Genomic DNA, 15,046 nt, shown 5'->3' on the forward strand with positions numbered 1-15,046 from the left:
CTTGAGGGAATAGATTGAAATTCCAGGGCTTAGAACTAGGCTGACCATGTCTTGAACCAAAGAGTCCAACATGGTGTTCTCCCACTGATACACGAAGAATTGGAGTAGGCCACCAATGGGAGGGTCGCACATAGACTCAGTGGGAGCAGAGATAAGGATAGCTTCCTGCCCCTCAAAAGGGCTGTTTGCCGTGAGATGTTGGACGGTTCCTAAAACCAGATCTGTCCAACTTTCTGTCCTACCTGTAGTTAAAGGGCCTTTGGGACTGATGGAAATCAAATCCAGAGTCATAGGGATGAAAGGACTGCCCCCTAAAATAGGGGCCTAGGCGCCTGTCTAGGTTTTTCTGTATAAGGAAGGTTGTTCTGTATAAGGAAGGAAGAACCTTGCCCCTACTTTTAGTCTCAATCAGAATAGGATCTAATCCCTCTCCAAACAGCTTGTTGCCCTTGAAGGGCGCCAACCTCCATTTACTTCTACTGTCAGCCTGCCAGTGCTTGAGCCAAAGCAGGTGTCTAGCCGTGATGGATGAGGCCATTGACCTGGATGTGAACTTGGCCGCATTCAGGGTGGCATCTGCTGAGTACTTAGCTGCTGCTATAATATTATTGACATCTTGATGAAGTCTAATATCATCTGGGGGCAGTCTTGCTTGCAGCTGGCGGAGCCAGAGAACAGAAGTGCGGTTGAAAAAGGATGCTAATGATGAAGCCGTAACGGCGCAAGCAGCCGCCTGATGGGCTCTGTGTAGGACCTGTTCAACCTTTTTCTCCTCAGTCTTGAGACCGTCCATAGCATCTGAGGTAGCTAAAGTGGCAGAAGTAAGGGCTGCCACTAGCCCATCCACTGTGGGAATTTGGAGCAGGTCAGCAAGATCTGGGGCTATGTTGTACAGTCTTTTTTTCATCCCTGTTGGAGAAGGCCTAGCCCCTGGGATAGTCCATTGCCTCTGGACAGTGTCTAGGAAAAGTTGTGGAGAGGGAACTACTCAATTCTCCACAGTGGGTTCAGAAAAAAGGTGGTGACCTCAATCCCTAGGCACCTGAGGAGTCTCTGAGGTGGGGTTAGTGTCTAAATTGGCAATGGCCTTAGCTTTGGTCAATAAGGCCTTGAACAAATCAGGCCTGAACAAGCCTGTGACTTGGGAAAGTTCAGGAGACATACCTTTATCCCCAGATAAAGTGATGGCTTGATCTTCCTCTCCAGAGGAATCTTCATTTCATATGGAGGGATCCTGAAAGATAAGAGTCCCCCCGGGCCCCCTGTGAAATAGGTGCCATCCGCTGAGCCTGGTAGGGAGGCAAAACATGGACAGGTTGGTTAGCTTGTTGAAGTGCAGAGAAATCCTGGGAAATTGTCAGATAAGGCCTCTTAAGAGCTCAGGTAATTCTGGTTCCTCAGCCACTTCTGATCTCAGTCCAGCAGCCGTTGGGGTGAAAGTGGCCTCAGGTAAAGATCTTGTGTGGCTCTCTCTTTCAGTTGAGGCCTGGCTGTAAATTGCAACATGAAAAGTCTCAGGGCTGTCAAAAACTTTTTGCCTTGGAGAAAGTTGTTTTCTAGCACCCTCTGGTGACCAGGCATGCAAATAATCAGGTTACAAGAGACTTGAATTTTCCAACCGTTGTTCCAAAGGGCGGGAAAAAACTGATTTCTCCTGAGGGGAGATCCCTCGCCCTGTGCCTCCTGCTGCTTTTTTTGTTTTTGCAATCTGCCTCTCTAGGGCTTTTTCCACCTCTGGGCATACTTCTCTGCTGTCTTAAGAGGCTTTCGCGCCCTTAGAAGGGTGAGCGTGGCTTCTGCTTGTTGCTACGAGGCAGCAGACCCCTGACTGGTAGAAGGGGCTTGGAAGGGAAATCACTTCCCTCCTCACCGAGTAGCTGAGTATTTTGGCTGGCTGGACACTATGAGGCTGCCATGACTTGGCACGTCGAAGCAGGCATAGAATGGCAGCTGCCGCGGCTTTGAGTTTGGCACCAAATGCACCACCGCTGTCTCTGTGCCTGGACCGACCCGGGCAGACCATAACCCTTTGTGCCAGGGGCTTTGCACCCTTAAGGGGTGAAGCCCGTCTCCACTGTGTCGCGGGGTAGCAGGGGTCTGGCTGTGAAGCCAGACAAGCGGCTAAACCGGTGGACCGGTTAGCCGCACAATCGCAAAAGAGTGATTCTTGCGATCCTGTTTTTCTTTTTTCCTTTTAAATCCAAAAAGAGAATCCAGGAATGACTGTTAGAGGAGCAAAAATTAATGTCTCGACTGGCAAAAGACTGAGGCGAAACTGGGAGGAGTTCCCGCCAGGTGTTGCCAAAAAGATGACAGGCTCAGTTTCTAGGCAAAAGAGCAGAGCAACAACCATTCCTGGATCATCTTTCCTTCCCCCTATGGAGAATGGTGTAAAGTTTTCTTAATATGATTAAATAAATTCTTATAGGAGTGAAAATTTTGAAGGATCATACTTCTGCTGCTAATTTGACTACTGTGCTATATGAGAGCAAAGTCTGCAATTTTGTGTTTTGAATGTTGCTTGTTTTATCCTGGGTATATTTAGATATTTTGCTTCTCTGTATTTAAGTGTTACACAGTAGCAGAGGGTGCAGAGAGGTTTATATGAGTTCTGATAAAATATAATAAAGATTATGTATTCATTTAAGGTAATATCAATAACATTTGGATGGGAAAGAATGAACATTTTTAGGCCATAATATTGGTTGTTGGTGTGTGTGGGTGTGTGTGTGTGTTAGTGTATTAGAATTTAAACAGACACCAAGTAATGTCAAATCGAACAATTACAGTCCACTGCAACTAACATGGTAGCTTCACTTCTGTGATGTAACTTAGTGTTTCTGATTGCACTTGTAAATAATTACTGTGTTTAAATCCTGGCACAGAGTGTCTAATCCTACTCAGTTTCTGGAAAGCAGAGTATATGTTTTGCCAAGAGTGTTGAGGTGGATAGAAGTGGTAAAATATTGTTTCTGAAAAAAACAGCCATGCTGGTACAGATTCAAATGAAAATATTGCTTTTCTGAATCATTGAAAATTTGGGGGAGCTGTGAAATAATTCACATTTGTTTCAATGAAATGTAGAAATGAATAGAATCTCACTATTTCCAACGATTTGCATAATACAGAAATAAAAGATGATATATGCATTTCTGTGCTTGCCAAACAATTGGGAACAAATTGGGGCAACCACAGATACTGCCTGGCAACTTTGACCAGCCAGAATTTTGCAACCAGTTATTATTTGATTATATTATATGTGTGTCTGTGTGTACATCATGTACCCATTTGTTAACCCATAGTACTTTTTTAAAAAGCTGAATGTGCTTTCTCCTGTCCCTTGTCTTACATCCTTCAGATAGTGGAGGCATTTGAGAAATATATCCAGCTCTTCCTTCCTAATAGTTGTCTTTCTATTCTGAATTCAGCTGCAACCATTTGTTTACTGACGAAAGTTCCAAAGGCACTGAAAAAAGTGACATGACAATTTTTCACACTTGACATGACCGTTGCAACATCTCTATGGTCATGCGATCAAAATTTGAATGCTTGGCAGCTGGCATATATTTATGATGGTAACAACTTAAGTGTTACTGACTTAACTGCTGTCATTCACTTTACAACTGTGGCAAGAAAGGTCGAAAAATGGCCAAATTCATTTAACTGTCTCACTTAGCAACAGAAATGTTGAGCTCAATTGTGGTCATAACTTGAGGACTACCTGTACACCAAAAGGAAATAGGTAAAACAGGACTCTTTATAAAATATTCCTAGACTGAGGAACATTGGCCATACAGTGAATTGAATCCAATTAAAGGAAGTTGAATTTTGTTTTCAGGTTTAGAAATGCTTATGTTTAAGGATTTGAAATAATCTGAAATATATAATACGAATATTCAGATAATTACAAATTATCAGGACAAATTCTAATCCTTTTCAAAACTTCTCATATCCAATAGATCCACTATTGTTCAAGCCCTTTTAGGTAGTTTAGATAGAAGGGGCTAGCATCTATCTATCATCATATATGATCCCCATTTCCTTGTTTGAGTGTATAAATGATATTATATGGCAAACACAAAATGTATAATTGCCATGGCTGGAAGGTACACTTTTGTATCAATAATATATTCTTTCTGCAATATTAGTCACTTATAAAATCATTAAGTAGACTGGTGGTCAGTAGCATGTAGTTTTCTGACGAGTGCATGTTATATAAACCTTGGCCCTTCTACTTGTTTAATAGTTAGTTTTGGGATATTTCTGTTAACTATAATATATTTTATTACCAAAAATATTTACTAAACCATACAAGAAAAATGAAGGAAAAATCCCTTCTCCACATGCAAATGAACATTTAAAGCTAATAGATCTTGCAGGCAATTGGAAATAAACATTTTTAAAAAAATATTAGGATTGGGGTTAGAATTAATTTATATGTAGTTCTGGATGCGGGTTATAAATATTGGGAACTGGCGTTTGCTATATATGTAGGTGCGTAGTTTACGGAAGAAATAAAAGTAGGACTGTTTAGAAATTTTATCACAGTAGAACATTATTAGAAACATAATGCATGGCATGGCTTCAAATTTTGACTAGCAAGCTAAATTGTTTTCAGTATTGTGCATGTTTGAAATGGAGACCATTATTTCTGACACCTTCTATTATTTAGGGAAGTAATACCAAACCTGTATCCTTCATAGGAAGTTTTTGTTCTACTTCCCATGAGACTGAATTCAGAATCAATATGTAATCACAAAAGGTGGGGGGATGGAATCCCCCAAACAATTGATTTAATTAATGCTGCCCTACTCTAAAGAAGTTGGGATTAGTAGACAAATGTAGTCCAATATGGAAATATGCATTTGTTTCAAAGGATAAACTTCATTGTGGTATTAATCCATGTATAATTATTGCATATATATATATATATATATATATATATATATATATATATATATATATATATATATATATATATATATATATATATATATATATATATATATATATATATATATATATATATATATATATATATATATATATATATATATATATATATATATATATATATATATACATACATACATACATACACACACACACACACACACACACACACACACACATATACATATATATATAATGTGATTTTTACACGATTTCAGATTCACACATGCTTTTCAGTATATAACAGTAGAATTGATTGCAATAAAATATATTATTTGAAATTATACTCATAAATGTTATATCATACTGCTTTACTCATGAATATGATCCTTAGATTTTCTTGTTCAATTTTTGGGGTCAATGAAGTTTCAAATATATAAATCATATAGAGGTTCTCTGTAATTTTGCATGCGTTATAATTATATTTATGTAAAAGGAATAAGTGAACCAAGTTAGCCAGTGAAAAGTAAGCTTAACATAAAAGTGATTTCCTGGATGGAATCTTTTTCAGGACCTCTCAGTTTGAAGTTAGAGGTGTTTTGTGTAGACATTTAAATTTATTTAATTGCTCATTGTTTTTGTTTTCAACATGACTCATTGAGGTTCAAAGCTTTGTTGGAAAAAGAAAACTACATTCTTTAAATTGATTGAAATCTAACAATTAATAAAAAAATATACCACCTCATTTAATGTAATCCGTTTTTCTTTTTCAATGTAATATACACTTATTTTGTGGAAAGAATAGCTGCTTTCATTTTAAAAAATGGGGATAGGGCATAAAACTTTGAAGTTTACCTTCGCATGCTGCTATTAAGAACATTTTGGAATGTAACTTTAGGGATTATTTGCTCACTAAAAATTGCCACGTTTTTTGGAGTATAAGATGCACCTTTCCCCCCTAAAAGACGGTGAAAATTTGGGTGCATCTTATACACCGAATGTAGTCCCCACCCACCCGTTGGCCTCTGCCTCCCAGCAATTTGCCTCCTTACAGCAAACAGCCTGTTTCAGTTTCAGCACAGCTTGATTAGCACAACCAGCTGATCGTCAGTTGTATCGGCCTCCTGACCATCAGCTGTTTCAGGCTGCAGGGATTGCCATAGCCTATTGCCACCCTGCATTTTCGACTTCTGTGCGCCCCATTTTCTGCCTATTCTGATCCCCGCTGCCTGGAACAGGCGGAAAATGCAGCATGCAGAGGCCGAGAATGGGGGATGGAGGCAGCAATAGGCAATGGCAATCCCTGCAGCCTGGAGGCCAATCCACCTGGCACTCCGCTGCTTGTGCTAATCAGGCTGTACTAAAATTGAAACTGAAACAAGCTGTTTGCTGCAAGGAGGCAAATTGCTGGGAGACAGAGGCAGATTTTTTTTTCTTGTGCTAATCAGGCTAAACTGAAACTGGCTGTTTGCTATTCAGGGGGAAAAAGTTGCATCTCCTTCTTGGTTAAGCTGCTTCAGTTCTGACTGAATGGTGGAGGATGGAAGGATTTATATTCCTTGAAGTCATCTGGTCATTAGCACTCTTTCTGAGAGTCCAGAGGCTACTTGGAGTTTTATCGTTCCCTCAGTCACCTGAATAGTGTAAATGCAAACTTCTTGGAACTGATAAAAGAAACCTTCTTGGAACTGCTGAAAGTTTACAACACAGTCCTTTCAGCAGTTCCAAGAAGATTCCATACCTTTCAAAAGTAATAATTTAAAAAGAAAAAAAGTGAGGAAAAATTCTAGATGATTATTTCTTTAACTTGTGAATAATTCACAATTTCTAATTCAAAAATATTAAACGTCTTGTGGCTTCTTGTACTGTATTGAGCCATCTGCATTTTGTATTTCCTGCTTCTTTGGAAGCCAAATTGCAAAGGTGTAATTTGATCTTTCAGCCTTGGTAAATACTATCAATAATGGGTACAATATGTTCTGCTAAAAGAAAAAAAATATGAAGGTTTTTTTAGTCCACATTTTTCCTCTTCAAATTGTTAACCTAAACAAATTTCCATTTAATAGATGTGTTTTAATTGATTAAAACAAATTGATTTAATTAATCCATATGTGAAATTGTTGATTAAGTATAGAATCTTCTGTGGAATGCTGGTCTTTAGGTGCACAAAATTAAAGCTGGTTGTTTAGTACAGGATATAAATATGATATGAATATCATGACAAGTATATGATATGAATATGTGGTAATTTGTTATAAAAATAGCAATTTTAAACACACAGATTCTCAGTAAAATTATGTAAGAGTTGTTTAATAAATTACAAAACATTTAATACCATTATCATTCTTTTAAAGTTCAAAAGTATGAGTGAAGTTTTTGTGATTTTTCTTAAAGGTTAGGGGCTGCAAGGGACTAATACAGTAAAATATCTTAAGAATCACATCTGAAAAATGTCAATAGAACTGCAGGGAACAGAAATTAAAAATGACTTGAAGGCAACATATGTTAAGTTTTTTTTTTTTTTAGTTTCTATATATTAGTTAAGTATGTAAATGTTGTAATATATGCTATTACATGCACTTGCAATTTACTTACGTACTCTTATTATGGTACATAAATATGAATTGAGAAAAGGTTCACAGAATAATTTTTCTATATATGGCAAGTCAGAAATTAATAGCAACATTGGCAGAACAGCATTCCTTGTCAACTAGAGGTGGTTATACCCTGTTTGTACTGTGTGATTTCCCCTTTCTGGAATTTGAGTTATCTTGGAAGTTGATGAACACCATGACAACTTGAACTCATTTCAGCTCATCCTTGGCCTGACCCACATGGCTTATTACACTCATAGAACTAGCTTTTCCCTCAGAGAAGATATATCATGATCTGATCCGTTTCCATTAGTCCACTATCATAGAAAAATAATGACCTTTATGACATTAATTAGACTAACCTATCTTGGCTTAGTGAGGAGGATCCCATCCTACATGTTTGGTGAATTCAGCAGGTTTCCTGGTAGCACTTGGGCAGTTTTCCAGTGATAGAAATAGAAAAAAATTAAGTGTTTGACAAAATTGCCCTGAGCAACATCTTTCCACTGATCCTGTGTAGTCATGTAGTTTCAGAGTAATCAGGTAAGAAAGCCATAGGTTAAGTGTGGATCAGTGGTGGGTCCCAGATCCCGTTCCAACCAGTACGGTTGAAACGGGCCTGGCATTGCCCACATGGATGCGCACGCGAGCGTCATACCTACCAGTGAGCCTCCACAAACCTCTGCGATGCTCCAGCCGCTCGGCAGAGCATCACGCAGGTGCTCTACGCGCCATGCGCGTGTGCAGAAGCTCCAAAGGCTTTTAAGGAGCTCGGGTGGGCCCTCCGGAGCACCGTACCAGAACGGTACCCGGTGCTTCCGGCAGGCTCTGGTATGCCTGTACCGGGGCGTACCGCCTGCAACCCACCACTGGTGTTGATTTCTATAAAAGCTAGTATACTATAGTACTTGGTATGCATGTGTGTTTTGCTTATGATTTGCCTTATTGATAGTGTATTGCTGGAATTTATGGGCATCATAATCATTGTTTATAATGGAGTTGGCAAAACTGACTATTTTAATAAAGGGAAGGATTAGTTTTCTTTCTACTTGGAAGCTGGTTCTTGATTTTTTGCTCAAAACTGGAAAAAAAATTGAAACTTTAATTATAGGTTTTGATAACTAGAGTGACTTAACGTTATAGAAATGGCTTGAAATATTTAGAAATGTAAAGCACAATATTGAGATTGTAAATTGTGTTTGGTATTCTACCACACTGATAAAAGTCACTACTATTTTCTTTATTTTTCTTTGCCCCCTTCTTCTTTAACTCTTTTATTTCTTTTTGCATTTTTATCTTATAATAAATTTTAAGAAAATATTAAAAATCATTGTTTACAAACTGTATGTATCTAAATTTAGCTGCACTTTTGACAGTAGAGTGTTTGCAGATTAGGTATTGTAATTATAAGCATTTTAATAGTTGCAGTGAAATATTTATTCAGCACATTAGTTTTTGCTATATTGTTGCTTTTTGAAAGTTTAGCTTATATAAAAAACTTTTTATTAATTTTCAAAGAATGGTTCAACTGAAAATCTGTTTATACTATCATTTTATTGGTATGTTGGAATTCTTAATTTTGGTGACTAAGGCTTATTGATTGATTGGTTGATTGATTACACTTATCAAACACTTCCAAATATTTGCTGTTTAAATTACACATAATATTATTACAGTTTTCTTATATTGCTACCCAGCATACACTGGGTAGAAGTTATCACTTCTCTGATAAAGTTAGCAGATGGGTAGAAGTCTCTGGTAAAGGTTAGTACTCCAACAGAAGAACAGTGTAGTAGCGTAGAATAATTTTATTATACTAAAATATTTCGTGACTATAACATCAACTTCAATAGGATCTTCAGTAGTGTTTAGTGAATATTATCAAAGCATAAGGAACATTAAAACAAAGTTTCACAATACTATCACAACATTGCTATTTTTTGATAAAATTTGTATGATGACACAATCACAAGCTGCTTGCTAATAAGTTATAAAAATGTGATAAATATAAAAAGTGAGGCAAATAAAACTCAAATAAAATATGTAGTTTCTGGCTCTCAAAGCCTTCCAGAAAGGCTTCAGCTTCAGTCCCGCTTAACCTCCTGAACATGGCTGGGGAAGATGAAAAATTGGCTGCTTTTCAACATCACTAGTTGTCTGGTTGGGCTGACTCTAGAAAGGAGGCACAGTTCTATTGTTAAAGTAAAAAAAATGCCCACTTTGAAAATGGCAATTCATGACTGCATAGACCCTGGCCATAATAACATAATTAAGTTACTGCGCAGCTTTGGACTGTAGATCCATTTTACAAACCTGTATGCAAAGATTACTGATGTATGAATATTTGCTCTGTTATCTGTTCGTAAATCTGTTTAGTCATTTGTATAAGAGAGAGAAAAACATAGATTTTCTTACTTTTCTGCCCTAGAAAGCTTGTTGATCACAGACATAATAAAATTGGTTAATAAAAGTAGTATTTGACTTACAACCACAATTGAGCCCTGAATTATGTCTGTTAAGTCATGGTAATCATTAAGTGACACTTAAGTGACGCTTAATGACCACAATCCAGTGGTGGGTTTCAATTTATTTTAACTACCGGCTTGCTTGCACGACGCTTTTGCGTATGCACAGAAGAATCCGGGCGGATGGGCAGAGCCTCCCCCCGTCGCCACAACCGGTTCGCCCGATCTGCGGCAAACCAGCAGAAACCCACCTCTGCCACAATCCCTATTCTCCCTATTGCAGTCAGTAAACAGAATGCAGAGTCCCTCACAGTAGGGGAAACCCAGTGCAGGCCCAAGCTCATACTGCAGCACCACCCCAACTCACATGTGGCCTGCCACAGACTTCCCTGGGAATCTTCCATCTTCTGAGGCATTCCTTGCTCCACTTCCCACCCATCTGGGTCTCACAGTCTGGTCTCCCAAACACAACCTTCTCCAGTTACCTTTTCTTAGGATTGCTTTTAGGGAAAGAACTGCCAGAACTGCAATGCAGCCTAGTGCTCTCCCAGAATCGGGTGCCATTTTGTGAGCATTTACATTTCTTGGATTTTGAATGGCACCGGCTTCTGGCAAAGCACCACACTGCAGATTGGCTGGTTCTCCTTAGGAACAATGGTTTTTGGGAAAGGTACCTAAAGCGAGGCATGATGGGGTTGTGGCATCCAGTGGAGCAGAAAGCAGATCCAAGGCCTGTAGGGAACTAACTGGGTGGGAGGTAGATCTAAGGGATCCAGTGAGTGTGTTGGGGGAGAAGATAGACAGTAGGGGCAGCTGCAGAGTCCCCGCCATTGATTGTAAGAATGGGCAGATTTCCAAGTACCCAAATTTTGTTCATGTGACTGCAAAGGACTGCAGTGGTTGTAATTTCAGGTACAGGTTGTAAGTTTCTTTGTTCAGTGTCATTGTAATTTTGGACAGTGGTCAAATGAATGGTTGAATGAATGTTATAATCCAATGCATGTGATGATTTACTTAAGTCTTTTTGTTTTGCTTACAGAAAATGCTAGGACAAAAGAGATGATTTTAATTTCACACTAAGGCCTGGAACTGCCCATTGAACAAACGTCCTGATCAGGCAACATACGAATGGCCCAAGGAAGCCAGCAAATTGATTTTCAGGTTTTAAATGACCTGCGACAAAAATTTCCTGAGGTACCTGAAGTTGTTGTGTCCAGATGCATGTTACAGGTCAGTGCTATATTGTTACTAGGCATTTTAATATTGTTATATTAAAAATTAAAGTCTTTTTTTTTGCTAACTTATTAAATGTATATCTTCTTTGGTATACATTTTCCTATCCCAGTTTGAACATAATCATTTGTTTTCTTTTGTATGGTTTTATAGTTTTAGTTCTACTTTTTTTGCTTTGCATTTTATTTTATTTATTCTGCTTTGTTTTGTATTTCATTTTCTTGATATGTTTCATAAAGATCTCTTTAAAAAGATCTGATATAGCATTTATTTTTCTCACTTGGTTAAATTATATTTGTGTATCCCTTATAGCAGGTGTCTCCAACTCCCAGTCCACGGCCCAGTACTAGTGCGTGTGAAGCTCTATTTGTGCTAGTGGCAGGCGGGCGCAAAACCATTCTCTCTTGCCACTCCACCCCGCCACAGCCACCAATGCCAGTCCACAATGCCTGAAAGATTGGGGACCACTGCCTTATAGTTCAGGATCCAGTATGCTGATTGGTATTCCACAATAAGTATTCATTTTAAGACTGTAAAATAATACTTTGTATACTGTTTGATCCAATTAGCCCCCTTTCCCAGTCTCAAATAATTTGATTACCCACACAAAAATAAAACAAAACAAAAATCCAGTATTGCTTTATACAGTATTATTTTAAGCTATGCAATGACTATCCACTGCATAACTTAAAACAAGCAATTAAAAATTATTCCATTACTATTTATATTAATTATATTGCCGTTATCAATAGGACACCTCTGTATCTATATTATTAGTAGGTATTAATACAGAAAATAGTTTTCTAATAAATACTATTTAGGAGTTTTGTGTCTTTTTTGTATTTTTATTACCAAGTTATTCTATATTTAAAAATCAACACATTTAATTTTTCCTTAAATTATGGGGTTTTAACTTAAATCAACATTAAATATTTGTGGACATATACACAAATGCCCTGTAAATTCAAGACCTTCCAGGTACTGGTGGTAATTTCTCAAGGCCTTCCATTTTTACTTCCATTGCAAAAAGTAGTTTAATACTGAATAAAAATACTTTCTATGTAGGAAAATATAAAGATAACTTTTGAAATGAAATTGAGATTAAACTCAAAATAAGCACATATTTAATCCAAACCCAAATCCCATTATGCATCTTTTGAGCAGTAAGATTTAATGAGGAGATTGCTGAAGATAATTAGCTGCAATAGAAATATACGTCGTTATATTTATCCATTTACTATAGTCCTCTTCCTAAACTACAGTTTAGTGTAGTGCTTTAAGGCACCAGGCATAGACCAGGAGACCATGAATTTTAGTCCTGCTTAGGCATGAAGCCTAAGTGACTTTGAGCAATCATTCTCAGATTTAGGACGAAGGCAAAGGCAAATCACTTGCAAGGCTATTGAAGGGAGTTAACCACACACATACACCCTCCCATATACAGGAAAGAAAGAAAAGGCTAATTGAGTTCAATACTATTAACTCCCAAGACAGATAGTACAATATTTGGAGCCATAGTATTTTAATCAGTCTTTCTTTAGCTGTAACCCAGGTGCAGTCTATTTTTTGTTTCTCTTCTGAGCTTTCTTATCACTCTTTTGCTTGTTTTCAAATAGATTTATATGTCAGAAAGTTGTATTTGTTAAGTTCTTAAATAACTGACAAAACTACAGGAATTCTACTGATGCCTGTTTTTAAATTTGTTACAGAATAATAATAACTTGGATGCCTGTTGTGCAGTTCTCTCTAAAGAGAGCACAAAATATCTCTACGGTGAAGGAGACATTGGTTTTTCAGATGAATCTGGCATTTCCAGCCTGCGAAATCACATGACATCCCTTAATTTGGATTTGCAATCACAGAATGTGAATCTCCATGGAAGAGAAGGAAGTAGAATGAATGGAAGTAGGACTTTAACTCATAGTATTAGTGATGGACACCTTCAGACCAGCCTGTCCAATAGTGAATTGTGTCATCCAGAACCACAGACTGCTCCAGTCCAAGTTCCACAGGGATTCTTTGGCATATCTAATACTCCTAGTACTTCCAATTCAGGACAACATTTTGGATTTCACTTGGGCAGTAAAGGATCTTCTGGTTTGGCTCAGCAAATACCTAGATTTAACCCCATTATGGTAACTTTAGCCCCAAATATTCAGCCTGGTCGGAACACCCCAACATCTTTGCACATACATGGTGTACCTCCAATAAACAGTCCACAAGGCAATTCTATCTACATTAGACCTTACATCACAAATCCAAGTGGTACAACTCGCCAGAATCAGCAAAATCCAGCCTGGATGTCTCAGTTCAGTCCTATGCATTCTCAACAAAACTACCAGCCTTCATATTCAAACCCCTGGTCAACTATGCCCACAACCAGTTCCTTGACACATACCTCATCACAACAGTCAACTCAGTCAAACCAGCAAGGCCATCAGACCTCTCATGTGTATATGCCTATAAGTTCTCCTACAACTCCTCAAGCACCCACAGTTCATTCATCTGGTGGCTCACAATCTTCTTCAACCCAGAGCCAATATAATATCCAAAATATATCAACAGGACCTCGTAAAAACCAAATTGAAATAAAACTTGAACCACCGCAAAGAAACAATTCATCAAAACTTCGTCCTACAGGTCCCCGCTCATCCACAAATTCCTCTTCCAGCAACAGCCAGACTTTAAGTAGAAGTCAACCCACTGTTTACATAGCTGCCAGTCCACCAAATGCTGATGAAATCATTGCACGAAGTCAGCCAAAGGTGTACATTTCCGCCAATGCTTCTTCAGGTGATGAACAACTTGTACGGAATCAGCCCACACTCTTCATATCAACAAATCCAGGAGTGACGGCCACATCTAGGAATATGTCTGGTCAAGTTAGCATGGGACCTGCCTTTATTCACCACCACCCTCCCAAAAGCAGAACAATTGGAAACAATGCTTCTGCCACTTCTCCTCGAGTAGTGGTTACTCAGCCTAATACAAAGTACACTTTTAAAATTACTGTTTCTCCAAATAAACCCCCTGCAGTTTCACCAGGTGTGGTGTCCCCAACTTTTGAACCTACAAACCTTCTTAACCTTCCTGAACACTTTGCAGAAACAGAAAATATCCAACACCTTAATGACCCTGTTTTAGCACATGTCGATAGGATTAGTGAAGCACGAAAACTGAGCATGGGGTCTGACGACGCAGCCTATACACAAGGTAATGCTTTTGTGTGAATTATTGCAATTTCTGTCTTGCTGCTTTAGTTCATTATGTCCGACTTACTTATTTGTTTATTTTAAGTCTCTATAGTGAAGAGATTTAGGGAGGGAAAACCTAGTATTGCTGACAAAAGGTACGTGGTCAGTACAAGGATGAAAGAATCAAGAAATTATAGAAATTATAACTTTAATAGTCTAGAACTAGAAATGGTTTTGTTAATATTCTCAGAGAGAAACCTATAAATAATTTAGAGGTTGGTGGGTAGAAGAGATAACACAGGAAATACAGTTGGAGAGCCTGTTCATAATTTCTGGAAAAGATAAATTGCATTTTTCATTATTTCTATTCCTATTCTATTTTTATAGGACATTTATTTCCCATTAAATCCAATCAGACTGGATCAAGATTATGAAATTGATTTATCCACCATAATATATGTGAAGATTTTGTTTTACGTTTCTTATCACTCCCCACATAGAGAGACACTCAGACATAACTATATCCTAATAAATTTTATATTTATTTGTTTATTTAATCTAAATTTGCCAATTGTGGCTCTGTTTCATGAATAAAACATAATGAAAAAATAACCTACATATTATTTTCAATTTAAGCATTTATATTTATTTACAAGCATCACTAGGT

At 37.8% G+C, this 15,046-nt stretch overlaps 1 protein-coding gene across 2 annotated transcripts in view; it reads left to right on the forward strand.

Annotated features, from left to right (window-relative positions):
* TAB2 (TGF-beta activated kinase 1 (MAP3K7) binding protein 2) overlaps positions 1–15,046 on the forward strand; it is a 60,632-nt gene that overhangs the window by 28,935 nt on the left and 16,651 nt on the right. For both annotated transcript variants that reach the window (XM_081941858.1, XM_081941859.1), the window contains 2 exons: positions 10,992–11,182; positions 12,895–14,398. In XM_081941858.1, the coding sequence (XP_081797984.1) occupies positions 11,081–11,182; positions 12,895–14,398 (1,606 nt within the window). In that variant the 5' untranslated portion in view covers positions 10,992–11,080. The remainder of the gene's footprint in view (positions 1–10,991; positions 11,183–12,894; positions 14,399–15,046) is intronic.

This window comes from Natrix helvetica (genome assembly GCF_964273705.1).
Source record: "Natrix helvetica genome assembly, chromosome: 2".
Lineage (NCBI taxonomy): Eukaryota > Metazoa > Chordata > Lepidosauria > Squamata > Natricidae > Natrix > Natrix helvetica.